General features: G+C 37.1%; 1 protein-coding gene across 1 annotated transcript in view; it reads right to left on the bottom strand.

The window, feature by feature from the left end:
• Nucleotides 1-26,680, bottom strand: part of RABGGTA (Rab geranylgeranyltransferase subunit alpha) — a 1,248,770-nt gene that overhangs the window by 105,302 nt on the left and 1,116,788 nt on the right. The window contains exon 16 of the mRNA XM_044058049.1: nt 1,042-1,129. Within this exon, the coding sequence (XP_043913984.1) occupies nt 1,042-1,129 (88 nt within the window). The remainder of the gene's footprint in view (nt 1-1,041; nt 1,130-26,680) is intronic.

Raw genomic sequence — 26,680 nt, 5'->3', positions numbered from 1 at the left:
AAGACAGAAAAAGTAGCAGTATTAAGGATTTCCTTCTCCTCACAGTGTGCACATGTACACATACACATGTACATATGGACACAATGACAGAGAACAACACAGGGATGTGATGAGCTGTAAACTTCAAAACAACAGTGTCGTTTCAGTACCATGCCCACCACAGACACAGAATGTACTGGGGAAATCACTAGAAACCCAGAAGTGTGACAGCACTTTCAGCTTACCAACAGTTAGACAAGCCAAAAATATGGAAAAGTACTACTATCTCAAATATCTTCCCAGGTGCTGAACAGCTTAATATGAAAAATATATACTGGATGAATACTCACAGTGATGGCTACTAATGAACTTTTATCAAGTAGTCCCACAAAGACAAGAAACAGTTTATAGGAAGACAGTCGCCTCCTGCCAGTATTAGCTGTCACTATGCAAATCTGAATCTTCACCCAGATGACTAGATATTCCTCTACTGTTACTCAGAAAAGGCAAATCCTGGTAGCAATAGGGTATCAGACAAGATGCTAAAGACTTCCTTATCAGAAATACTTTATGTAACCAGTGGTCTACTATCGTGAAACCTCCTACTTGTTATGTAGAAGTATTTTATCAGAATTCACTCTGGCTGAGCTTCCCCAAATCAGCATCTAAGGAATAGTAATTGCCCCGACACCAGCAGTCCTTCTGGCACATACAAAAATATTCTTGTGGTGGTATGGCTGCAAGACAGACAGGACCAAAAAGCAAGGTCTTTCCAGAGTTACCTTTTAAGTAAGGCCATTCCATACTTTTTGTGGTGATGTAGCATAACCTATAATCAGAAGGGTCATGAGACAAATACGTCATAAAACAGGGAGCAAGCCTTTACAAATGTAAAGAGAAAACTTTTGCTTACAGAGCTCTATGCAAAGGCACCTCACATACAAGTGGTCATGGATGTTTCCTGCATTAATATAGGTTAGAGTCTGTAACCAACGGTTCCAATACAGTTGAAGCCTGCTATCACTTTCTGTGCATCAGAAATATGCAAGAGCAAAAGGATACAATTATTTCTTAAGGTGACCTCCTCCAGTTGAGGCAAGTTTGACAGACCCGATATATTTTCGATTGAGTTGTCATCTGCATTCAACACCTGTAAACACAGAATTAGAAATTTAGTATGAAAAAGCATACATATACATTTTTATTTTAGATGGCTACAACTCTACAAAATAGGTTAAAGATCTAGAAAATGTGTTGCCTGAAGAATTTCATTAATTGTATTCAGCTTAGAAAAAAAACTTAACCTATTTATTTATTTTATTTATTTACATTTGTTGACTGGGACTGCCCAACTAGACGTAGGTCCATTTTCAGCAGAGGCCTGGGGAGAAAAGCTCCACAGTTAAAATATACAGACAGTAGTTACATTTGATTTACATAGCAATTAACAATTTGATCAACATAGCAATTAACAATTACAAACATAATTACAGAAAAAGAGCATAGTACATCAGTAGACAACTAGAATCTTCATCTGTGAAGTACATAACAGACATTAACAATTGTTACAATAAAAAGTTCCTGCTGTAAAATAAGTAGTTAGGCTTATGAGCATCCAAGCTTGCTATAATCAAGGTAGTTAGTGGGGTGGAAAGAAAGGTAGTGGGTGATGGGGTGGGTGATATTAGAGGGGAGTTGCAAGGGCATAGCCAGCATGTTTTGAGGTGTGCTTTAAGTAAAGTTTTGAAGTGGGTGCATGATGGTATGGAGGTAATTGTGGGTGCGAGGGAGTTGGCTATGGCACAAGAAAATAGTGCTTCTCCAGAAGAGTTATTGGCTTTAGTGACCTGTAAGAGATTTTTGTTGCTGGATCTTAGTGGTCTATTGGTGTGATAGGGTTGGAGTAGATTCTGGACGGATGGGACTTTCAGTGGATGGTTTACTAGTTTGTGGGAGAGTGTGAGTTGATACCATTGAAGGAGGTGAGGGAGTTCAAGCCAGCCCAGTTCAGCAAGTGAGAGACACTGGTGACTACAATAGGATGCCCCTGTGGCAAATTTGGCAATTTTGTCATAGCAGGTCTCGAGCTTGTTTAGATTGCATTGCCTTAGATTGGTATATATTGCAGAGGCATAAAGTAGGGTGGAGATAAGGTGGGAATTTGCTACTGAAATCTTTGCTGCTTTGGTGAGAAGTTGCTTATTTCTGTATAACACTCCTAGTTTTTTGTGGACTTTTTATGGTCATGGATATGTGACTGTCAAATTTTAGTTTATTGTCTATTTCCATTCCTAGCAATTTGGTGTGTTCTGTTGGGTGTACAGTGGTGCTGTCTTTTGCTGTGATGTTAAAGTGAGAGTTGTTTTGAGTATGTTTGGTGGGTTGGAAGAGTAGTTTAGTTTTGTTTGGGTTGAGTACTAATTGGGCATTGGATAACCAAGTTTCAACAGAAGAAAAGGCTTCGTGTGTGACTTTTTGCAGTTTGGGTAGGGACTGGGCTGAGCAGATGATGGTTGAGTCATCTGCATATTTATGTGTGCCATGTTTGGTGGCAGAGGGTAGATTATTGGTGAAAATACAGAAGAGTAGGGGTTCAAGGATGGATCCTTGGGGAACCCCTATAGAGATAGGTAGTTGAGGAGATGTCATTCTGCCATACAACAGATTGTTGGCGATCACACAGCTAACTCTGAAACCAGTTGGTGACTTGACTGAGAAAAGGATAGGTTACTGAGGACAGAGATGAGTTGTTTGTGTGGGACCATGTTGAATGTTATAGATAGGTTTAGGAAAGTAGCAGAGGAGAGATAGCCATTGTTTTTATGCTGAAGGATAGTGTTAGTAAAGGAGAGTAAGGCAGTGGTGGTGTTATGGTTTGGTTGGAAACCGTGCTGAGTATTGGAAAGGAGGATGTTAGTAAGGAGGTAGTCTGAGACCTGAGAGTGAATGCATCTCTCTAGTATTTTGGAGAGTGGAGAGAGAATAGCTATGGGACCATAATTGGTTAGTTCTGTGGAGGGGCCGCCTTTGTGGAGGGTCATTATATGTGATACTTTCCACAGTGTGGGAACGTAAGTTTCTGACAGAGATCGGTTAATCAAGATGGATACTGGGCTGGCTAGAGCATCAGCTGTGATTTGTAGGTATTCACTTGGGAAACTGTCTACTGCTAATTTGGTGGACTTAAGTCTAGTTAAGAGTTTTTTATGTTGGAGGTGGGAACAGGAGAAAAAGAGAAGACAGTGGGGAAATTACTAATTGAAGGTGTGGGTTGGAGGGGAGGGAGGTTGTGTTGTCTAGCTAGGGGTAGTATGGTTTGCGTGAAGTGTGTGTTGAATGAGGTAGCAATATTTTTGGAGGAGTGAGGGATGTTAGGAGGAGGGGTACTGACTTTACCTGGGTGGAGGATGGAGTTTATGGAGGACCAGAATTGTTTGGGGTTGTGTTGTGAAGAGTCTAGGGCAGACTGGTAGTATTGGAATTTGTCCTGTTTTATTAGCTTTTTGAGTCTAGTGCGTAGTTCTAGGAATTTCTGTCTAGTTGAGGGGGTTTTGGTTTTGCGCCAGTGCTCCCAGGCTTTATCCCCGTTTTTCATTTTCGACAGTGGTTTTCTGTAGCCATGGGGAGGGCTAGGCTTTGGTTCTGGAAAGTCTTATGGGGGGTGGTAATTAAGGATGCTCAGGAAGGTAGTATTAAAAAATTCAACTGCATCATCAAGACTGAGGTACTTTAGAGGATGCCAATTACATTCTTTGAGGGATGAGATGAATGTGAGTGGGTTATAGTTTAGTTTTTTACTTATTTGAAGGTAGATGACAGGTTTAACTTGGTATAGGTGTTTTTTGAGTAGAAATGTTGGGGAGTGATTACTGAGGTTATCCGATAAACACCCTGCATTATATGACTGGGGGGCTCAATGACTAGTATCCAAGCCAGGGTAGTGTGCTTGTTAGAGTTTTTATTTATCCTGGTTGGTGACTGGACTAGTTGGGTGAAGCCATGAAGGTTTAGATGATGGGTTGGATGGTTGCCAGAACAGGATTGCCAGTCAATACTGAAATCAACTAAAATTATAGTTTCTTAGGGGAGATGGTGGGTAGTCCAGCTGTGGAGGTTTTCTAGTGGAGGGATGTTTTGGCCAGGTGGGAAGTAGCATCCAATTATGTTGATGGTTTTATTTTGGTTTATTTTGAGGTTGGTATATATTACTTCTCCATTGCCTATTTGTGGAGCTGATGATGTTAAGATCTGGATGTTTAGATGCTGTTTAAATATTATAGCTATACCGCCTCCTTTCTTGTTTAGCCAGTCTACTCTTAGTATGCCGTAACCGCTAGGGAGGATTTGCTCACTGGTAATGTGAAGTTTTTAGCAAGGTTTCTGTCAGGATGACTATATCTGGGGAGTACAAGTCTATGGTGGCATGGAGTTCATGGACCTTGTTGGATATACTTCTTATATTTAGGCTTAGTTGAAGGAGGTCACTTGTTTTTCTATTGGCTGTGATTTGGAAGAAGTTGTGGTTTCTAGTCTGATTATGAGGAGTGGGGTTGGAGATGGCGGGGCCAGGGTTGGGGTGGATGTCTTCACTTAGGGCTAGTTTTGATATGCATGAAGTTATTGGTTTTCTCAGTTTTTTAATGTGTTTGATTATTAGGGAAACGTTATGATTGTGCTCTGTGGGTAACAGGTATGGTGGGAGGGTTACTATGTAAAGCTGTAGGGATGCTTTTTGTTTGAGTAATATAGTTGATAGAATATGTGGGGGGGTGCATAGGGATGGTTCTTGAGTTGGTGGGAGGGGAGCTGAGTGAGGGTGAGACACGAGTGGTGGTGTGAGTAGTAGTACAGTGGTAGTGGTTGAGTGGGGGGATGATGGAGTTTTGGTAGGATGTAAGATATGCAAGGAGAGTGCAAGCAGTGAGCATATGGTATGCTTATACATGTTAGCTGAGGAGGAGTGATAGTAGTGGGAAGATGGGGGAGGTAGTGTTGGGTTTAGTGCCGTGGCTGGCTGTTGAAAAGATGGGAGGGGTTTGCGTGTGTAATAAAGGTAGGACCACTGGGGGCGGGAGGGAATTGGGCAGAGACCCTGTTAGTTGTTCTTATGAGGGGGCTGGAAACAATCAGGTAACAGAGTAAATTGATATAAGAACATATGATAGTGAATGTGGAGACTCTGGTAGGTCCCCTGTATTTCCACGAACTATCAGTTAGCTGTACCCCAGTTCAAGCAGTTTTAGTAAGTTTTATGGCAGGGCTGAGCATAAAGTGCTGAAAGGGTGGTTGTAGTTTTAAAAATGGTGCCTGCCACAGGTAATATTTATTAATTTTGGGATTGGCTTAAGGTAATAAACAGGGAAGGGGGGGGGGGGAGAACAACAGTGTGAGTTCTTTTGTACTGCTGCTAAAGAGCCAAGATCCAAGCAAAGACAAGTTTGTGTTTAAGAAACAATCAGAACTGACCAAGGACTGCTCTGAAGCTGTAAGTAATTTCTTAACCATTTCTCAGGTGGAAAAACAGGATAACCTTGTATCAGTAGGCTACTGTGGTCTCAATTTAAATTAACACACAGTATTTGATTAGTTATGGATGCCATTTGCTAACAAAAGGGAATAAAAGAGAAAATGGAAGATGTGTGTGTGTGTGTGTGTGTGTGTGTGTGTGTGTGTGTGTGTGTGTGTGTGTGTGTGTTGGGGGGGGTGCTGCTTACAAGTCAAAGCAGAGTGCTCTCCAGGGAATAATGAATATTATCTCAAACATGTAGACACATACTCAAAGTTAACTAGCTGTTTGTGTTTGCAGACAGTTCAGACCCGGGCTGCGCTTTTCTTATAACAATGTATCCACCGGTTGGATAAAAGATAAAGGTGGTACAGCAGCTGAATACTTAGAGTGGTGTTAGGTCTAGAAAAGAAGAGTACAGAGAGGAGTAAGCACTTTTGAGATGGTAAATATATAATATAAAGATTACAAAAAACAAACTGAGCAAATAGCTACTACATACAGGAAAATATGTCTTGAATCAACTACTAGTATATGCAGATACTGAGCCAACTGGAAAAACACATCAGTGGGAAGGGCCCTCAGCTGACAGGTATGCAGTCACAGATAAAAATATAGCGAGCAGCACTCTGTCCTAGGTCAATAATGTGATTATATCCACCAGTAACAGCACAATTATATAGAAATAATTAGACACCAGTAAGAGCTGACAACACACAGCACATATACATGAATAACATTAGTTAACAAGGTGCAGCTATGCAAAGGTTATACTAAAAACAACTTGGTGCAGACAAACACAATGCTAGCATGCCAAAGTAACTTCCAGTAATAAAGCATAAATCATATCAGATGTCTAACACAATTCAAAATAAATAAGCATATACAGTTCTAAAACACTTACTGGAGAGACACTGAGCTCCTCATGGGGCCTATAGCAGAGTGGTTGTAGTTTTAAAAATGGTGCCTTCTACAGGTAATATTTATTAAATCTGTGATTGTTTTAAGGTAATAAACAGGGGAGGGGGAGGGGGAGAACAAGGGTGTGAAGCAGGCAGTTCCTTTTGTACTGCTGCTAATGAGTCAAGATCCAAGCAAAGACAAGTCTGTGTTTAAGAAACAATCAGAATGTATGTAGTATTTATGTATGTATCAGAATTTAAGTAGCTTAGAGCTACAGACTATGTACCTCTAGAGGAGAAATTCCACACACTGCAGTGAATGGAATGCCAAGTAGTGTCATTTCTCCCTTGCCACTCTCATCTCAGAAATAAATCACTGGCCAAGCCACAGCATAATTTACTTTACTTTTTATTCACAATTTGCCCTGGGGTCCAATGCAAACACTGAACTCATCACAGAATGACCAATTTTGTCTAGATGCTTCATAAATGGTGGTCACAGTACAATCGTTTCTGGCTATATAATAAGAGGTCATTTAAAGTGTGCTGGTCACATTCAGAAGCATCCTTAATTAACAGTGAATTTCTCATTATACTCCTCATGATAAAGCTGTATTTCATTTTGCAAAAAAAAAAAAATTATTGTATTTTACAATTTGATTTTTATTTTTTTAGTTTCCCTAAAACCACACCCACAAATGATGTCATAATAGGTATCATACAATGATTTACATGCAAATCCAAGGCGTTACGCTAATAAAAACAAATTACCTCTTTAAAGGAGCTATTTCTTACTTAAATTATGGTTTAAGTACTACTTAATTAGATATATTAAGTTTCAGGGTGAAGTGCACCACTTGCAAGAACCAGCAGACAACTAGTCTTTGAAGGAAGAAATTCCTGCCAATGTATTTAACATGAGAATGCAGTAGCTTATACGTTAATTTAGGTAGCGAATCATTATGGGTTCAGGTTTTCATGACATCATGGCAGGGGTGTTCAACTCTGACAAAAAAATCAGGGTGCCATACTCATCAACAAAACAAAATGTAAACACAAGACACTTTTTATGCATTAAAAACTACAATTTTGGTATTGTATATGGTAAGGAGGTTATAAACAACTCCAATGATTTGTTATTTAAACTTGTTACAAAAAATCAACATACTTTAAAGGAAAACTTCAGCATGAAACTAAAAAATATATCTTTATCTTATCTTAATATAACAGTACATCAGAATAACTCAAAAATGTATTTATTATATTTTCTTATACCTCAAAATGTCCACAGTGGAAACTGCCATACTGATGTGATTTTGAAACTTACATTCAATAAAACACAATACAAAACTACAGTTAATTATCACATGAAAATATAAATATTTAACACAGGTCGTCACAGGCCAGCCTAAAAAGGTAGGCCTTAAGGGGAGTCTTCATCCTGTTTCTACAATGCAAAATGCACTCCTGGTTGATAATCACATGCTTGACACACTGGAGGATGAATTGAGCTGAGAGATTCCTACATGCTGATAGTTAAAATGTCGAAAATCAACATTACAGACTGTCCAAATGTGCCCCCCCCTTTTCTGGGCCCAAGTTAGTGGTTGATCCCGGGTCTGAGCAGTAGGGAGTTCCTGCATTTGTGTATTTTTCAGGTGTGCATAATGTCAGTATACACTAGGACGACTTTCAAGGGGAAAGGTTGCAGTTATTGCTCAACTTGACCTTCGGCTTGTTGAGCATGTGTAGTAAACCATGCCCTGTAATATAACACAGCTTATATGTAGTAAAACTAAGCTATTTTCTGCATTTCCCTACAGTAACAGTGCTGTAACCTATTAACCTCTGAAACCACTAACAGTGTTTCTTTTTAACTTAAATTATTTGATATGTGCTAAATGGAAGCTGCTAAAAAGCCTATCATGATTATTGTTTTTTCAGTACAACCTAAATAAACAGCAGGGTTTTATTAAGTGTTAAAAACTGCAGTCCTTAAAAAAATCCTGCCTTGTACCCACACTTCTGCTTAGGAGTGAAAGCAGTCAGGCCAGTAGAACACATCCACTCATTTATGAATGGCAGTCGTTGTTTCAAAGTAATGACAACAAATAAAACAAACCTGTAGTTTATCATTAATTCTCTACAGTTACATAGATCACAGCACTTCACTGGCCAAAATAAAAGCAAGTGCCATTTTGTTTTTGAGAAGCTGTATATCTCAGCCCTGTTTATTTTTTGTTTATCAGGGCAGTGCACGAATCACAACAGACCAGTTTCAGGCACAGCCCAGGTACCTGTTCTTTGCTGCAAGATTTCTACAACTAATTTGCAGTTCTGCTAATATTGTGCTTTACAGCACTTTACTGACCTCATCAATACAGTTTCAGCATGCAGATTTGTGGGTGGTGACTAACAATGAAAAGTATGGAAACTGGTACACCCACCCTATATGTTATGCAAGCAGAGACACGTTTGAACAAGTAAAAATAGTGGTAATTTCATTACTTGGGACAGGGGAAGTTAAAACAACAGTGAAAAGTACTGCAGGGTGTCTAGGTATTAAGCTATATCTGGATGATACTGTAGGGATTAAAAATAAGTCTGGGATAAAACTATATATACTGGAGAAATAAAGGATGGATTGCAAGACAAGAATTTACATTTATCAAAATTGCTTAAATTAGTATAAATTACACTAAATTTGAAAAACATTACCACTGATGTGTATATGTGAGTGTGTGTGTCCGGGGGGGGGGTAAGGGAAGACAAAAGTACTTGATCTGGCAAACAAACCAAGTGTCAATTTTTCCAGTGCTGGTCCACTCTATCAATGGATGCTCATTTGCAGAAAGGCCCCTTGAAATGTTTCCTTTTGTGGATCATCAATTCGATTTGTTCATTATCACTAATTTGAATAACTGATCACTGATCCAATGCAAGCTGGAGCTGTCCTTCAACACACGTGGTGTCAACTAATTTCCTTCTAACTTTGTCTTAAAGACCCACCTTGGTTATTTCTCCACTTTCTTCTGCTGTCTACCAGTCACCATAAATAGAAGTTATGTATTTATTCTAACACTAGATTCTTTTCAACCTAGTCCATCTGATATGACTATTGGGACTGGAGCCATTTGAAGGATCCAATCTGATCACTGGCCTGTGCTCTAAGTCTCGAGATCCTGAACCTTGCCCTCCCATAATGTCCTGCATTCCTCCTAGCTTCAAATTGAGCCTGCCAACTAAAAAACAGTCCCTCGCATCACAATATTTCATAAAGATATCTGGGAACACTGACAATTAGGAAGGGATGCCATATCTGACAGACTAGGATGAACTGAATCAAGCTTTAGGCTAAGTACATAACCTCCATATTTTATTTCATCCAGCGATCTAATCTACTGGGACACAACCCCATGCTATCTTTCTTCCCAGGTAGCATCATGACAGGATACCTTTCAGAACAATCTCCACAGGAAGCCCTGGACCTGGATATCACATCTAGTTTACAATGAGTTTGTAAGGTGAACCACGTAGCTGCAGCACAAATTTACTCCACAGAAGAACTTCTAGTCCAATATGCTTTATGTTTGGATGGGAAAGTCCAATTAATACTGGAGTAGATTAAGTTTATAAAATCTGACAATCACTTGGATAAATTTTGTTTAGAAATATGTCACAATTTTTGAGCAGAAGAAATGAACATTTGTGGCTCATTTTGAAATGATCTGTTTCTGTGAAGACAAAACCTAACTGTCTGTGAATGTCCAATGTGTGCAGCAACTATTCTCCTCTGTTCAAATGATTTGGGAAGAGCACTGATTGGTTCAAGTTAAATTCTGATGCTATTTAAGGAATGAGGAAGGGATCAGTTCTCAAGGAATATCTATGTGGATATCAGGTAAGGAACAGTTGAAGACAACGCAAGGAGTTCTGATATTTGTTTTGCAAAAGTAATGGCAACCAGGAAAATTTAAGTCTGCTAAAGAGGCTTTTTGAAAGACTGATCTCATCAAAGTCGCAAAAACCAAAATTCAAAATTGCTGCTGAAGACAGCCCATCCTGTCTAGCTTCTTGTAAACAGATCTATCCAAAAATCTTTTGTCCCCTCTGTTTGATAGAATAATTATGCCCTGCCTCTTCATAAAGGAAGCAAGATCACTCCAACTTTAGGCTCAGTCATTCTTTCACCCTTGTCTAAGATCCTGGAGAAATGCATCCGTGTTCAACTACTTGTACATTTCCTGGGCAAAAATCTATTATTTTGTACCCAGCACAGTTTCAGACTAAACCACAGCATTTAAACACAACAGATTAATGGGTTAACCTGGAATGAGAATGATATTTTGGTTACAATAGATGTTAAAGACTTATATACAATAATCCCTCATTCTGTGGGCTATTGAGTGGATCTGTGAATACTTAAACAACAACATTGAACAAGTGAAAGTTAACTTGTATGAACAATTGTGTGCATTGGCACTGAGTAATAATGTTTTGGTTTTTGAAGGTCAGTATTTTCCACAAAAAAGGAGTGTCAATGAGCTCAAATTGTGGTTCCTTATTTGCAAATCTAATTATGGTCCATTAGGAAAGATTTTTTTTTTTATTTAATGGCACAGAGTGAGTATTTTTGGATATATATTCATTACTTGGATGATATTTTTCTTATATGGAAATAGGAGAAGATCGCCTCAATGAATTTTTATACATATGACGGTGCAGTGGTGCAGCAGTAGCCTTATCACCTCACAGCAAGAGGTTCTCCAGTTCGATTCTCAGCTGGAGTGCCTTCTGTAAGGAGTCTGCGTGTCCACCCTGCTTTCCTGTGGGTTTTCTCCGAGTGCTCCAGTTTCCTCCCACGTTACAAAGACATGCATCTGGAGTGTTTCTCCCCAGGCTGCCACTGAAAATTGACTTTGTTCCAAGTTGGACTTTATTTATTTAACATTTGTTTACTAGGAAACTACGGATTTTCTGAAGTTCACCTTGCAAAAAGACCTTTTCAAGATTTGGACGTTCTCCTTGAGAAAGGTTTAATAATGAAGAATTACAAAGCATGTATATATAAGAAACCAAGGTATTCTAACAGTTTAATTAATATTTTAGTGGGCATCTCTTAATCCAGAAAAAATCTGTAATAAAAGGGCAATTTGTGTGAGCTGCAAGAATGATTACTAGAGAGAATGATTTTTTTGGATGAATGTGTCACTTCAGCTAATATGTTTCTTAGGACAGGCTACCCCTCATATTTCATAAAAGAGGTAAAGGATGTGATCATGTCTAAAAGATCCATGCTTTATTTCACTCCTATACTAAATGATAAAAATGTTCCCATCGAAACTAAGCTGGGTGGAATAAAAAAAATGATGAATTTAAGTGTGGTTTTGTAACTATGTATAATCTAGAGAGTAATAATATTAAACAGATTATGATAAAAAAATGGGATACTTTAAAGGATAACAATTTTCTTAGGGACAAAATAGGTGAAGTGCCTAAAATAGTGTATAAGAAGGGTATGTGTTTGAAAACTATTTTAGAAAAACCTTGCATTAGGAATAAGACGTCGCTGGTTCATGGGATGCACCATTGTGGTCATTGGGAGTACTGTAAATGTATACATATGTGTGAACAAGTTGTTATAGCTGGAAAGAGATTTAATTAATGTGATAGATACGATTGTCAAACTAATGATGCAGTACACGTGGCTTTGTCAATTATGTACAGTATACTGCACAGGGAAAACAGAATATTCTTCAAAAGAACAAATTTACAAGCACTGTTATGAAATTAAAAAAGAAATAATCACGAATGCTTTAGCAAAGTATATTTTACCTAATGAAAAACATTGACTCATACTTGAAAAACTTAATAAAAATGAGAAGAGTGGACCGTGGGCTGTCCACCTCAAAAACAGAGAACTCTATTGGCAGTTGCTATTGAACGCAACTATTTATCCAGAACTGAACGAACAGACCTTGATAAGTTTATTAAGATTAAAAGCTTGTTAGATAGATGTCGTTAGTAAAATAAACGTACATATTTTTTTATGGCCCTTATTTTATATTTAAAAAAAATCTATTAAAAATTCTCTGATATAGTAATATGTTCATAAAATGTTGAGTTCCCATGACAGTTGGAAGTAGAGTTTTGATTGGTTACTAAAGTGAACAGCATTATTAGGATTGGTCACTTTTGTAGTTTGACTAAGTAATGAATTAAAATATGGGAAATAGGGGGAGAGAATGTAAATTATACACCGATTGGTTAAACAGGTTAAAAGATGTGCCATTTGATTTAGGTACTTAAACCTAGTTTTAGTTAATGAATTTTACCTGATGAAATTTTGTTTTTATACAAAACGAAAATGCTCATCATTGTACAGTGATTTTTTTACTGCAAGTCTCTGCTGTGATTTTAACATTTCTTGTGGATTAAAACTTGAGTTCTAAATTTGATCACTGGACTGCTCTTCTTTTTGGAATTAGATTTGAGCTTCGTGGTTTGTTTTCTGTGTATCCTAGATTCTCGGTTAGGAAAATGGGCAGCAAAAGACACTTCTGTGAATTTTCTTGGAGACAGCTGAAAGTGTCCACCATTGGTCCTTTTGACCAGAACTGCCTATCCTTAGGTGGATGCAAAATTCTGTCCAACTTGGTACTGCTTCTGCAGTGTCAGGCTTCTGCCACTCCCTCCTGCTAAACAGATCAGTAAGACTCTTCAAAACGAACTACCCAAAAGGTACAGGGAGCAGAAGTGTATGCCTTAAATATCACTTCCTTATCCTGAGAGGGCAGTTCAGTGGGCTAAGATTCCCTCTATCTCATAAAATCTAGGACTTCATCAAATGAGGCATCTTCTGAAGGGTTTGTTAGGGACGCTCTCTATCAACCAAGTCTATATCTGATATGACAGACCCTGTCAGGGAGTCCATGTGTCTCCTCTTAGAAATCCCTAAGAAGAGAATGTGTAAGTGGGACAGACCAGAGTCTACGGAAGACTCCGTTACCACTGTAATCGGTTATTTGAGGGCATCTTCTCTGTTCCTGTGAACCAAGAAAAATTTAGAAGCAGACAGACTGGTAATTAGGGATTAAGCCAATGATAATGGAGGCTCTATAGGCCATCGTGAGGGAGATGCTATGATCACTTGCATGGCTTCAAATGTTGATCTGGGATCAGTTGGCATTGAGTAATCCTATTCCTGTCTGAAAAACAAATGCCTGGTGCTGAGGAACCAGATGCATCCAAGCTGGACATCACTGTTGACAGCTCAAAGGCCAATAAATCCACTACACAGAATAGCCCCAGTTGAGTAGGAGCTAAAGAGCTGAGGTCAAGCAGTCAACTCCAAAGGTCTGAGTCTCAAATGAGTAAGATGCAATGAGTCAGGGCTGAAGAAGTTACTGGCGCAGAACTTACAAACTCCAAGAGGAAAGTAGGCTCTGAAACCAGTGACGCAGAGACAGACATTGTGGAAGGAGCTAAGAGAGGTGAGAGTGGTCCAACCTAACCTGCCCTAAAAACAGAGGACAATGGGATGATAACCAGCCCTGAGTCTTAAAAAAAGGCCCCCCACCATGGGCTCCCAATCTGCTTCTGAAGTACTTCTGAACAACATGAAGCAGATGATGGAGATCTCAATGGTAGAAACCTGGATAGCTCCTCTGCAGAAGAGTGCCTCCTTAAATCTCTGGTAGGTGAATTGTTTCAGATTATTTATTTTACATTTGTTTACCAGGAAAGTCCAAGTGGGCAAAAAAGTGCAGGCCCAGGGAAAAAAAGCTTAACATTTATAAATAACCATAAAATACATATACAACGTAAATATACAAATTTCAATCTCAGATCCAAGTACAAAATGAAAATACATGTTATACATTTCACTGATACAATCATATTGTTTAGATACGATTCAAAGAATAATAGTACTGTGATTGTAGGTAGAAAATAAGCAAGTATACATATGCTTAGCAGGGGTATACTATTCAAATTAAAAAGTAAAAGGCTGTTTCTTTAGCTGCCTTAAGACATCTATTTCCTAACCAGGGTTTGTGCAAGAGCAGGTCCATGATTCTGATTGGTGTGAGTGAAAAGTTTTTTAAAGTTGGAAGTGTTAATAATTATTCTGATATTTAATGGCAGGAAGTCCAAGTTTTGGCTATGCAGTTGGAGTAAAGAGAAACTTTAGCAGCACTGTTAGGTTTAGATATATTTAGGAAGGACCTGTTAAGTGGAACGTAATACCCTGTTATTGGAGTAGTGTATTAGTAGATTTTGAAGTACTGGTATTTTTTCTGGCTGATTTAGTATTTGATGGGCGAAGGTGAGTTGATTATAAGCAAGTACATTTGGTAGTTCGAGCCCGTAAGGTTGTTTTAAAGCCAAACAATGATAGGATCTGAAATTTGTTACGGTGCAAACTTTGCAAATTTATTATAGCAAGTTTCAAGTTTTGCGAGGTCAGATTTCTTAATGTTTGTAAGAATTTGTGAGGCATATAGTAGTGTGGAGATAAGACTGGTTCTTGCTATAGTGGCCTTTGAGGATTTATTTTGAAAATGTTGATTTCTGTATAGGGTTCCTAGTTTTTTGTGAATTTTTTTATGGTCTGTGATAATGCATATGTTGAATTTTATATTACATTCATTGACCACTCCAAGTAATTTTGCTTGGGAAACTGGAGAAATAATTGTACAGTTTAATGATGAGATACTGAATGGTGGATGGTTGTCTGCAGCTCTGGGTAGAAGAGCACAAGTTTTGATTTGCTAGGGTTAAGTATAAGTTGTGCATTATTTAGCCAAGATTCCACAGCATTAAATAAATGCTGGGTGATTTTTTGGGGGAGTTTTTGTAGTGTTGGGGTGGCACAAATCGGGGAGGAATCATCTGCCTATTGAACTACGGAGGTAAGTGAGGTGACAGTATGAAGATTGTTAGTAAAGATAATAAAAAAGACAGGGCCCAGAAAGATCCCTGTGGAACTCCGAAGGTTACAGGCAGTAATGAAGAGAGACTTTATTGCCATTTTACAGCTTGCTGGCATCCAGTTAAATATTGCTAAAAGCCAGTAAGCACGGAATGGCTAAGTTTAAGTTCCAAGAGCATAGTTAAGAGTTTGGAATGGGAGACAGTATGAAAAGTTTTGGAAAGAACAAGAAAGATGGAGGAAACTGCCATCACTGTAATGGTGGCTACTAATGTTAGTAAAGTTAACAAGGGTGATGGGTGTTAGAAGATTGTTGGTTATTAGATAGCTCAAGATTTGTGAATGGATGCACCTCTCAAGTATTTTTGATAATGGTGACAATACAGCTATTGGCGGATAAATAGATAATTCTGTTGAGTTTCCACCATTATGTAGTGGGATACTTTACAAATTTTAGGGACTTGTTCCGAGATGGATTGATTTATTATTATGGATACTGGATAGGATATTGCCTCTGCAGCAATTTTTAGATATTTGGCAGGTAGATAGTCGACAGCAAGTGTAGTAGGTTTAAGCCTTTTGAGATACTGAACTATGGTGTTTATTGGGACAGGTTAGAAAGAGAAGCTATTGGGATCTAGTGCAGGTATTATGTGAGACTGGGTAGAGGAAGCACAATTATTGTTTCTGAGGCTAGTACGGATTCAGTGAAGTGTCTGTTAAATTGTGAGGCTTTGTTGTCTTTAGTATTGGTGAGTGCTGGGGAGAGAGTGCTAGTTTGTCCTGGCTGTAAGATTTTTTTGATGGCAGCCCAGAATTTTTGTGGGTTTCTTTGATTTTTTTGATTGTGCACTGCTATAGTAATTTATTTTGCCCTGTCTAAAATGTTTTTTTTAGCTTTATTGCATAGTTCTAGATATGTTTGTTTGTTGTAGTTTTGACATTGAGCCATTTCTGCCAAGCTTCATCTCTAGTTTTTAAAAAAATATCTTGTTTTTTTTTGGTTAGCCAGGGGGCATAATGAATTGGAGACTGCTGCAAGTTTTATCAGGGCGGGACAAAAGTTGTTTGAAAGTGAAACCACCAAAGTACAGTAAGGTACTGTTGTAGTGGAGCAAAACAGTTAATTTAAAAGATTTTACATTCTGTACTGTTGTTTATTCATAACAGGGACAGTAAATAGGGAGAAAAAGGACAGAGAAGTTGAGCATTTAATAACAGAATCCCATTGTTGTCCTTTAAAGTCACCCATGATAACTGTTTCCTGAGAGAGGAATGTTGCTGTCCAATTTGTTCCAGAGTAGTCAGATTGTTCCCAGGAGGGATGTAGGCTGCCACTATGCTCAGATGTTTCTTTGGATTGTTAGTTTAGTATACAGTATTTCAGTGTTATTAAAGTTTGGGATGGTTAAGTTTAAAGTTTCTAAATTGAGATTGTTTTTGTATAGAAAGGCAAGATCACCACCTCTTTTCTGTTGTCTATGTATGTTGCATCCTAGGGGAAGTATTTCTTTGTTAGAGATATTTGGTTTTAACCAGGTTTCTGTTAGAAGGGCTACTTCTGGAGTATACAGACCAAGGGTGGCATGCAATTCTTGAATTTTCTGAGATTTATATTAAGTAGTAGCAAATCCATACCTTTTCTAGGAAGAGTTTGTGGTTGTTGGGGATGAGTTGGGGTGTGTAGATCTAGATGGGTTGATTTGTTTAGGGCCAGAGTTGGGGTGAATGTCCTGACTAAGTATGAGCTACAATGTAATGTGAACTAAAAATTTTAACTATTTTATTAGAAACTTATCTCATTTCTGTGTAACATTAGGGTAAGACTGTTGTGTGAGCAAGGTAAGTGGTGCGTAGTTTATGGTTGTGGGATTACAGATAGTTGGTGCTATTATTAAATTTGAATGTTTTAACTGTAAAGGGTCTGGGAAGGGGGTAGTGTACACAGATTGTATGTTAAGTTCTGTATGACAAGAGGTTATGTCAGCTGTAATAGACAGAAATAGCAGGATTGATGGGTATAAAGTTATCATATTGCATACTACTAATGTTTCAGATATGTCTAAGTTAAAGTAATAATGTTATGGGTGGGTAGGAATAATTGTTAGTTGTAACTGAGTTTTGATATGTGGGGGGATTTAAAACTATTCTGATGTCCGTTTATGACTTACTACACTAAAGGATGTAAAGTAGCAGGTAGTTAAGCAAGTGTAGTGTGATATGTGGGAGGTAGTATCATACAGTTTGATTGGAAGATTGGTATGCTATAAATCTGGATTTATCTTAGCTGTGATAGGAATGCTTTACATTGGGGGAGTGTTTATTGGGGAATAAGTTTAGGCATAGAAGGGGCGGATGTGAAATTGGGGTGGGGTAGGACAGCAGAGGGAGTATGAGTGAAGCGACAGCGAACAGATCAGGTAGATCCAGTCAGTGTGCCTGTGACCAAGAAAAAAAAAATCAACAAAATGGTCTTGGTTGAAGGTAGGTTGGAAGTTAAAAAACTGTAGTCCCCTGGTGATTTTTACTTTTAATTCAAGTAAATTTTACTTATTTGTAAACACTTTGGGGAAATTTGTAAACGACTGCAGTAATCGCAAAACAGCTACAGGGTAATTTTGTTTTTCTTAGTATTATACATTAGCAACAGCTATAAGGACAAAAACTACAGCTACAACTAATTAAGCTTACTATTTTACCCAACAACTAAGGAGAGAGAAATACAATCAGAGCTTATTTATCAGATTGGGGGGGGTTAATAAAACAGAAACTGCTTGGTATCATCCCTGGTGGTGTGCTCTCCAAACACCCTAATAACAACCCAGTTAATTAATCAGATTTTCAACCATGACCTACATTGATTTTTTGATGCTGCAAGTTTCTTTCTTCCATCACTTTACAGTTCCCAGTCACTTGAGTGGGTTTACCAAGTGCAGGTAAAAGAAATTATAGCTGAGATACTGAATATTTTCAGGGATAGTTGCTAGAGTTAGTGTAATGGGGGGCACACAGGACTAGTGAATACAAAAGCATTATCTGGTTTATTTTTTAAAAATGGGCATCATGATAAGAGTCTAAAGAAACTTACTTGCTGCCAGAGTACAGTCTAATGGAAAATAGTCTTTCTCCACTTGGAGAATCTTCTTATTCTATTAAGATCAAGAATCCTCCAATTTCGGGGGAGTGGCCAAGATGGCAAGCAGTTAGCAGCACAGGAATTTTGCTCTGCTTCTTCTATGTATTTTTGACAGCATTACATTGTCATTTTCATCAACAGCCATTCAAATAAACTGGAGTATCATGTTGGAAACTTCTTAGGACATTTTGGTGGAAAAAATAATTTACATTTCAAATATTTCCAAAGAAGGATGAACCACTCTAAAGTAGTGTCACAAGAAAATTCAGTATAGAAAGAGTTAGTCTGTTCTTTGTGGTATACAAAAATCTATCTTTAAAACTAAATCAGATTCCAAAGTTGACAAAAACAAAAGAAGATTGTACAAACAAACTGAATTAATCAAGGAAGTAGTGAAACAACCAAAATTCCAGACATCTGCTGTGGAAGACCCTATCACTGACGGACATCACACTTACAGGAGAAGATGATGTTGATTTTATTCTTCAATAAAAAGTTCTTGGAAAAAAATTATGACCTGGAGAATAGGGTGAGGTGGAACAACACCCAGATTTACAGAGTCCCAACCATTTGGCATAGAGAGGGCTCACAGATCTTTGACTGTAGTGACACCAAGCAAAAAACATTCAAATCCAAGATCTACAACAGTCAAATTTATTTCTAGTAAAGACAAGGCTCTAGTTTTGAAAACAGTCCTGTCTGCTTCACACACAAAACTTTCCTTCATTAAATCTGACAATGGCTATTCCTCTCTGGTGGTTTCGAAAAGAAAAGCTTGTATTCCTCTGTTAAAATCAGTAAAGAAAGCCAGAATAAAAACTTACCTAATCTACTCTGCAAAACCAGGATTATTCTTGCCGTTGGGGGAAAAAACATTTGATTCCTTAGAAGATGCACTTTCCTTCATCCAGAAAAAAAAATGCATTTAATTCTACTCTTGAAATGGTCCTGAACCTATCTTTACAAAGGCAGGCTACAAGGAATGATTGGACAGTTAAAGAGAACAAAAAAAGCTCTAAGACAAATTAAACTACCTGTTAATTATTTACATTTTATTTGTCTTAAAATAGGCTTTCTAAAACATCTTTAAATGAAATCACCTACAGGTAATACTTTTCTATTTGCTGTACATTAACTTCAGTTTACAAGTATAAGTCTCCCTGTTACTGTAATATTGCAGTTTTTCTTCCAGAGGAAGTAAAGTATATAGTAATAAGGGAATGTTAAAGCTATTTTAAGTTTTATATTTAAACACTCCTACCTTTCATCTAACAGGAAATGCAAATGTTTCTCCCCACATAGCTATGGCACAAAATGATATTTTAATTGTGTTTTCTTTAATATGATTGTAACTGTGAATACACTATGTAATGCGGAGCTTTTCTTCCCATGCCTCCACTAAAAATGGGCTCCCCGAGCCCAGTGGACCTCCCCGGTCATCAAACTGAAATAAATAAGTTTTTTAAAACTAAACTATTATGAATCTAAAGGGAAATACCATACTCAAGCAGTTTTAATTTTTTATTTTTTTTATTCCTTTTCCTTTCTTTTCTGCCTCTCACTCTTTCCTTTTCAACAGCAGTTTAGTAGCTGAGTAACTTTAATAGAATGAGTCTGGTTTGGGGGCTGCTATGACTGCTGGGAAATGTATGTGTAGAAGGGAATGTTAAAACTGTTTTAATTTTAATATTTAAACACAGTATTTAGATATAGTGTTACTGACAGTGGCGGATACAGTTAAAACGTGTGCACTGAAGTGTTTTTAATCCCTTTTCTTTCTAGTGATGTTAAGATTGCATAACTTTCCCCTGCTTATTTGATATTAAAAAAAATAAAAAGTTTTTCTGTTTAAATGTAGCTTGCAAAAAAGTGTCCATGAGCCTTCATTGTTTAAAGACTTTCTTTTCTATTTTCCCGCCAAATTACTTCAGAAGTTTAGAGAATGTTTTCAGCTTGCCTCAATCTTCTGTGTGTCTCTGCTTCACTCTGAATCCTTTCTGAACAGCTCCTGAGTCAGAGATGAAGTGCAAACTGACCTCTAACCCCACAGAAGCAGGAAGTTTACAGAACACAGGAAAGGATTGCTAAAATGGACTTTTAATGCTCTAGCTTTTGAAATTATATTTCCCAGTATTACATAAAAACTGTAAGTAGTGCAATTTAATATAACAGTAATCCATTAGACTTCTAAATGGATTATTTTAGCTATATACACTTGGAACATTTGTTTAATTACTAAAGAGGGAACAAATAAAATCATGTACAAAAAGGTACATATTCGATGTAGGACACAGAGGTGTTCTCATTAAACATCAAACGCAATACACAAATGTACACTTAACAGTTGAGTGGAAATTTATGTTAAATGTTTTCAACATTACTACTGAGTGTCCTATTCCCTCTGTAGCTGGTACACAGATTTTTTTTTTTAATTAAATTCTGAAGTTTTTAATGAGCATTATTCCTGGTTGAAACATTTGCTCATACTAGATAATGCTGTAGCACCACTTCATTAGATGACTCAGACATGTGTTATTATTTTTTTGTAGTGAATGTGGTGGAAACACAAGTAATTCACATAGACAAAATGTTAACATTGGTACTGGTTCATAACATTTTTACAAAGTGTAATAAGTATAGATAATTTGTCTTGTTATCCAATGCTATACATATAGAACGAGTGTTATTCTGATTAAATACATGTACATGCACCTTAAAAAGACATTATTTACTCATAAGACAGAGTTTCTTAATTCATATAAATATTTCAAGTATTAAGAATGGTCTGAGCATATCTTCAATATAATAGTTAATATATAACTAAAGGTCATGTATAATTAATTCTAATTATAAATGAATAGTTAAAGTTCTTCCGTTTGATAGGTCTTGTATATTAACCTTGTTGTGCATTTTTTTTTGGTTTGTTTTCCAGTAATTTAACATCTTAAAAAGTGTAAAATATTTATTTAGAAATTTTCAGTTTGTGTACATACAAGTAGTAGCAATAATGTGATTGGCTGTGTTATGGTGTTGTTAGTAAGTGGCTTGTATGAACTTTTCATCAAACCTGGAATACTTTATTCCATGTTGGAGGTTAAAATTTTTAATTCTGAATGTTTCACATCATCCTTATTGTATCTGTTCATAATAAGTTGTTCTTTTGTTAGCATAATACTTTTTGCACAAAATCATTTCACAGTAGTTTCTATACCCATCGTTCCAATAGATGCCAGCATATAAATACCTTTCATTAAGGTATAAATCCTTTAAATAGGAGTAGCTTAAATAAATATTTAACATAAAGCAGGCAATGTTTTTCTACACAAAACTCATGTGTTGACTAAAGATTTAAATAGACTGTTAAAAGATTATTCAGTTTTACGGTGGTGCAGCGGTTAGCATTGCCGCCTCACAGCAAGAGGTTCTCCAGTTCGATCCTTGGCTGGGGTGCCTTCTGTGCGGAATCTGCATGTCCTCTCTGTGGTCGCGTGGGTTTCCTCCGGGTGCTCCAGTTTCCTCCCACATCCCAAAGACATGCTGTAGGTGGATTGGACACACTAAATTGGCCTTAGGCGTGAGTGTGTGCGCCTTCTGTGGCAGGTTGGGTGCTGGGCTGGCAACTCATCACTGTAAAACTCCACTGCCAAACATGAGCGGACAGGTGATTTGCTGTGGCAACCCCTAACTGGGAAAAGCCGAAGAAGAAGAAGAATTGGCTCTCAGTTTAGTTCAAAAAGAAGAGGTGTTCTTATTCTCTGGAAAAAAAAGGTCAGGTGCCTAACGCAGTGAATTCCTATTCTAACAAGAATGGTATGCTGGGATTGGTGGTAACAGAAACTGATAAACACTATACCCTTATACATAACTGTTGGATCCCACAGACTGGTTCTAAAACAGTTAAGAAATACATAGATATTACAACACTATACTCTAAATGAGAAATGTTGATAGCTGATGATTTTAAGTGCATCCTATCAGACAAAGACACTACAAATGTTAAGCAAATTAGGCTATATTCAATAGGGACACATTTAAATTATATTAATACAATGTACATGAGAGATGCATCACATTTAAAACTAGCTGGTTATTTAAAATATACTCACTATTCTTTTAGATTCGGGACTCAAACCAATATTGATAAAGTACTGGCTGTGATGCCCGTGCCCTGGCCCAGCAATCAAGGAGCCTCAATCCTCTCCACTAACACCAGAGAGGGCATCTCATATAAGAGAAAGGATAACACACACACACAGTAAAGTGCAATTTCCCTTAAGAGCACACAGAGATCACAGTCAGTCTGGGGCTGGTTGCTTCCTTGCTCTCCAGCTCCCCAATAAGACTCCCCACTGGCACAGCTATAAGGTCCAGATCTCAGCCTAGCTGGCAGGTTAACCTCCAGTACCCTCTCTGTCCAACCAGTGCTTCATGTCCTTGCCCAAGTAGCTGACACACACACACACACACACTTTGAGATAAGTATTTATACAACTTCACAGCCACTCCTGGGAAAGGCTGACATACTCTCCAGCTGTGCCCCTATACCCAGTCTATACAGTAGTAATTCTTGCCACCACCAGCTAACAATTATCAGCTACCCAAAGGCCCATAAAAGGCTGTCCAATTATTACTGTGCAATATTATTATCCAATAGTTGTGTAACTAAGCAATCAAGGCTTATTGGAAGGGCTTAGTACAGGATCACTTATAAGTATGCAATGTACTCTACAGCTTAATTTATCTCTACATAAACCAGCCACAGTTGAAAAGGGTTTAAAAATATTTAATAATAAATACTAAAAACACAAGACAATACTACTACACCACAGTGCTATTCAAGAGTTCAGAGATCACACAGAAACTTAAAATAATTCAGTAGTACAGTTCTGACATAACAGAAAAACTCTTAGTCTAATCTTTTCTAATTCCTAGCTATTGCTACAAGAAAACATACTTCTAAAGTAACTTACTTACATAGAGCGTAAGGCAGTGCTGAGTTGAATAGTCACATAAAAATGCTTCAAGTCTCTCTCTGAGCAATGGTTTTTAAAATCACTATCAAATATATCTGCTGGGCCCTCCCAGATTACATCTTTTTTGACACTTAGCCTGGCATTCCCAGGTCAACAGGCTACATTATTTAGCAAGCTAACACCTGCTCAGGAAGCTACAAAAATAAAAGACATTTCATATGTACACTCCGGTAATTATTCCTTAAGTTAAAACAATAGAAAGAATGTGCTAGCCCAGACCAAATGGCTCTGAGCTCTGGAGATCAAAAAACATACAATACATAATTTTAACTTCAAAAGAAAGATTTGAAATGCTTGACTTAGTTTTCCTTACAGCAGATGTCAATGTTGCTAAAATCTTGAAGTTCAACATTTTATAGTATTTTTTTTTCATTTAAGAAACAAGCCTGTATTTTATATTTATATTTACAAATGCCTGAATTATGTACCAAATTCTATTTGGTTAGGTTGGCAGCCTTCACCCATCTCTACCCAATCTTCACATCTCTTCACCCATCTCTACCCAATCTTCACAATGGCATCCAGTGCATTATACTCCAAAACAGAGGAGTTACTGATAGTTTCATGTTCCTTATCTGACCACGATGCTATTACATTTAAATTAACTAAGTCCAAAAAATGTAATTTCTTGCCAAAGACCCCCAGCATATACAAATAAAAGGCTTTAATGAATGGTTATTAAAAGAGATCAATTTATGGAATTTAACAATAATGGTGAGGTGACTAATGTCATACTATTGGACACGTTAAAAGCTTACTCATATGGTAAAGGAAAGAACTGGTATATTTGTAAAAGAAAGGAATGGGATAAAGAGTTAAATGCTCTCCAAGCTGAAACTGATAAATTAAACTTTAAACCCATTGTTAAATCTGCAAGCACACAGTTGAAAAATCTAAATCAGAAATACCTAGAAATGTTACATCATAAGATTTCCATTAATCTAGAAAAAAATAAATTACAACCATATTCAATAAACCCCAAGAGCCTTCATAGAGTAGCTATTAGATTGAAAAACATGAATAAAATAAACCAAATCAAGGAGATTGTTAAAGCTATGAATTTGAAAGATACATTAATAGTTATAGCAAATTATGAAGAAATTAATAAAACAAAGTCAAACCTGAGTTACTGGATAGTTTATTATGTATCTTTTGTTTTAAAAACTATCAAAAGAATAGAAAAGCAAGACTGATATGTCTTTTTCCTTTAATGAATTAAAAGACCAAATTAAAAATCTTAAAATTAATAAAGCAGCAGGTATGGACAGAATAATTCCTGAGCTATATAAACTTTTACCTGATATTTTAAAAATCGTATTAAATGCTTTTGAAGAGTACATCTAATATTCCCCCTTCATGTAGATATTCTCTTATTACACCCATTTTAAAAACAGATAACAACACTACTCTATGTTCTTCATATTGATCCATATCACTTTTAAATGTAGACGGGACTGTCATGTCTATATTAGCAAAAAAGATTAAATCAAATACTCACTGTTCTAGTAAATGAAGATTAGACTGAGCTTTTAGTTAATAGGAAAGCTCAAGATAATAAAATAAGACTCTTATTTGATATGGCAAATACAAATAAAGTGTTATCTATAATAAGCTTAGATATGAATAAAGCTTTAGACTCTGAATTGGTCATACTTGTTCAGAGTACTAAAGGAATAAAACTTCTCCACTGATTTTATAAAGTTAATTAAAAAGCTTTATGATAACTCAATTTCTTTTGTCAAAATAGGCTCCTTTATATCTTGCCCCTTTGATATCTTAAAAGGTAGCAAACAGGGATGCCCTTTATTCCCTTTACTATTTGCACATATTACAGAATTGCTTGCTAGCTATACAAGATCTAACAAACATTAAAAGGTTTTAAAATAAATGAAAAATTGTCTTCTAAAATTCAACTTTTTGCTGATGACACTGTTCATTAGTAGTAATGCTGACTCTCATTGGATCATATAGCTAGCTCTATGGACTGCTTTGAACAGATTTCAGATCTGAAATTTAATCATAATAAAACAAAACCTTGCTTATAAACAAGAAGATAACCACCAACTTAAATTATTACAAAAAATTGGCTGGGACAATTTACAGTTAAAATACTTGGGAATTACTATTGAGACCAATAATAAAAAAAAAAAAATTTTAGTTAACTACCAAAACTTAACTGATACAATATCCAAACTAATAGACAACTGGAATAAATTATTTTTCACATTTGAGGATAGACTTGCACTGATCAAAATGGTAATCTTACCCGAGTCGTTGTACGAAAAGCTTTTGTGCTCTAGTGTTATTACCAAGAAACAGTTGCTTAACAGCAATCTTTCTAAGCCGATTCATATTATCAAGGTAATCCCTTATTTTCTGGCTAGCATTCTGCAGTTGCTCCTCTTGTTCTGTGAGATTCCCCCTATTCTGCAACACTTTAACATGTCAGTCCCTCTAAATAATTCTTGGAAGTTCTTAACCATAGCTCCATTTCTTTTATTTCTACCCTATTTTTATAGGTTCATAGGTGTTTACTAGGCTAATGATCACAAGGGCCTTTTTAAGCCTAGCCATGCATCCCAAATCTCTGACAAGTTCTGATACCCTTGATAAGTGTAAGCATGGGTGTGGGAGATTAACCATTTGCAGGTTACCAGAGTCCAATCCAATTGTCCAAGTTGCACTTGAATTGGGCGAGGGAAGAACTCTGCTTCACATGGATGTTCCATAGACGGGGTAGTCTCTGGGATAAATACCTATAGCTCCACCAGGTCCCATTTACATCACAGGCAAGGTTTAAGTCTTTAAAATGGGTAATTCTGGTGCTGTTTGTTTTGTGGAGATGCAGGAAGTCCATCAGAGTGGAGTCCGACAATGCCATTTATGCCAGGCATAGATCTCCCATCAAAAGCCTGTAGGACACAGAATACAGGGATAGGGCCTTGAGGGAGGTCTGCATAGGACATTTTACTTGCGCCCTGTATTCTTTTAGTGAGGAACCTCTGAGGACGTGCCAATTGTTGGATATGCCTGGTTAGGTACATGCCAAAGGGGCCATTGTACTCAATGATAGGTCTGATGAATGCTGAATACGGTGGAACAATGACTTCCTTGGAATTACATGAAATATTTTTGTTTCTAAGTTGCACAACATAGAATGATTTCCTCACCACTGTAGACACATGATGATCA

Source organism: Protopterus annectens, chromosome 16.part0 (genome assembly GCF_019279795.1).
Source record: "Protopterus annectens isolate FY-2018-M chromosome 16.part0, PAN1.0, whole genome shotgun sequence".
In the NCBI taxonomy this organism is placed as follows: domain Eukaryota; kingdom Metazoa; phylum Chordata; order Ceratodontiformes; family Protopteridae; genus Protopterus; species Protopterus annectens.
This window is presented reverse-complemented; position numbering and strand designations above follow the sequence as displayed.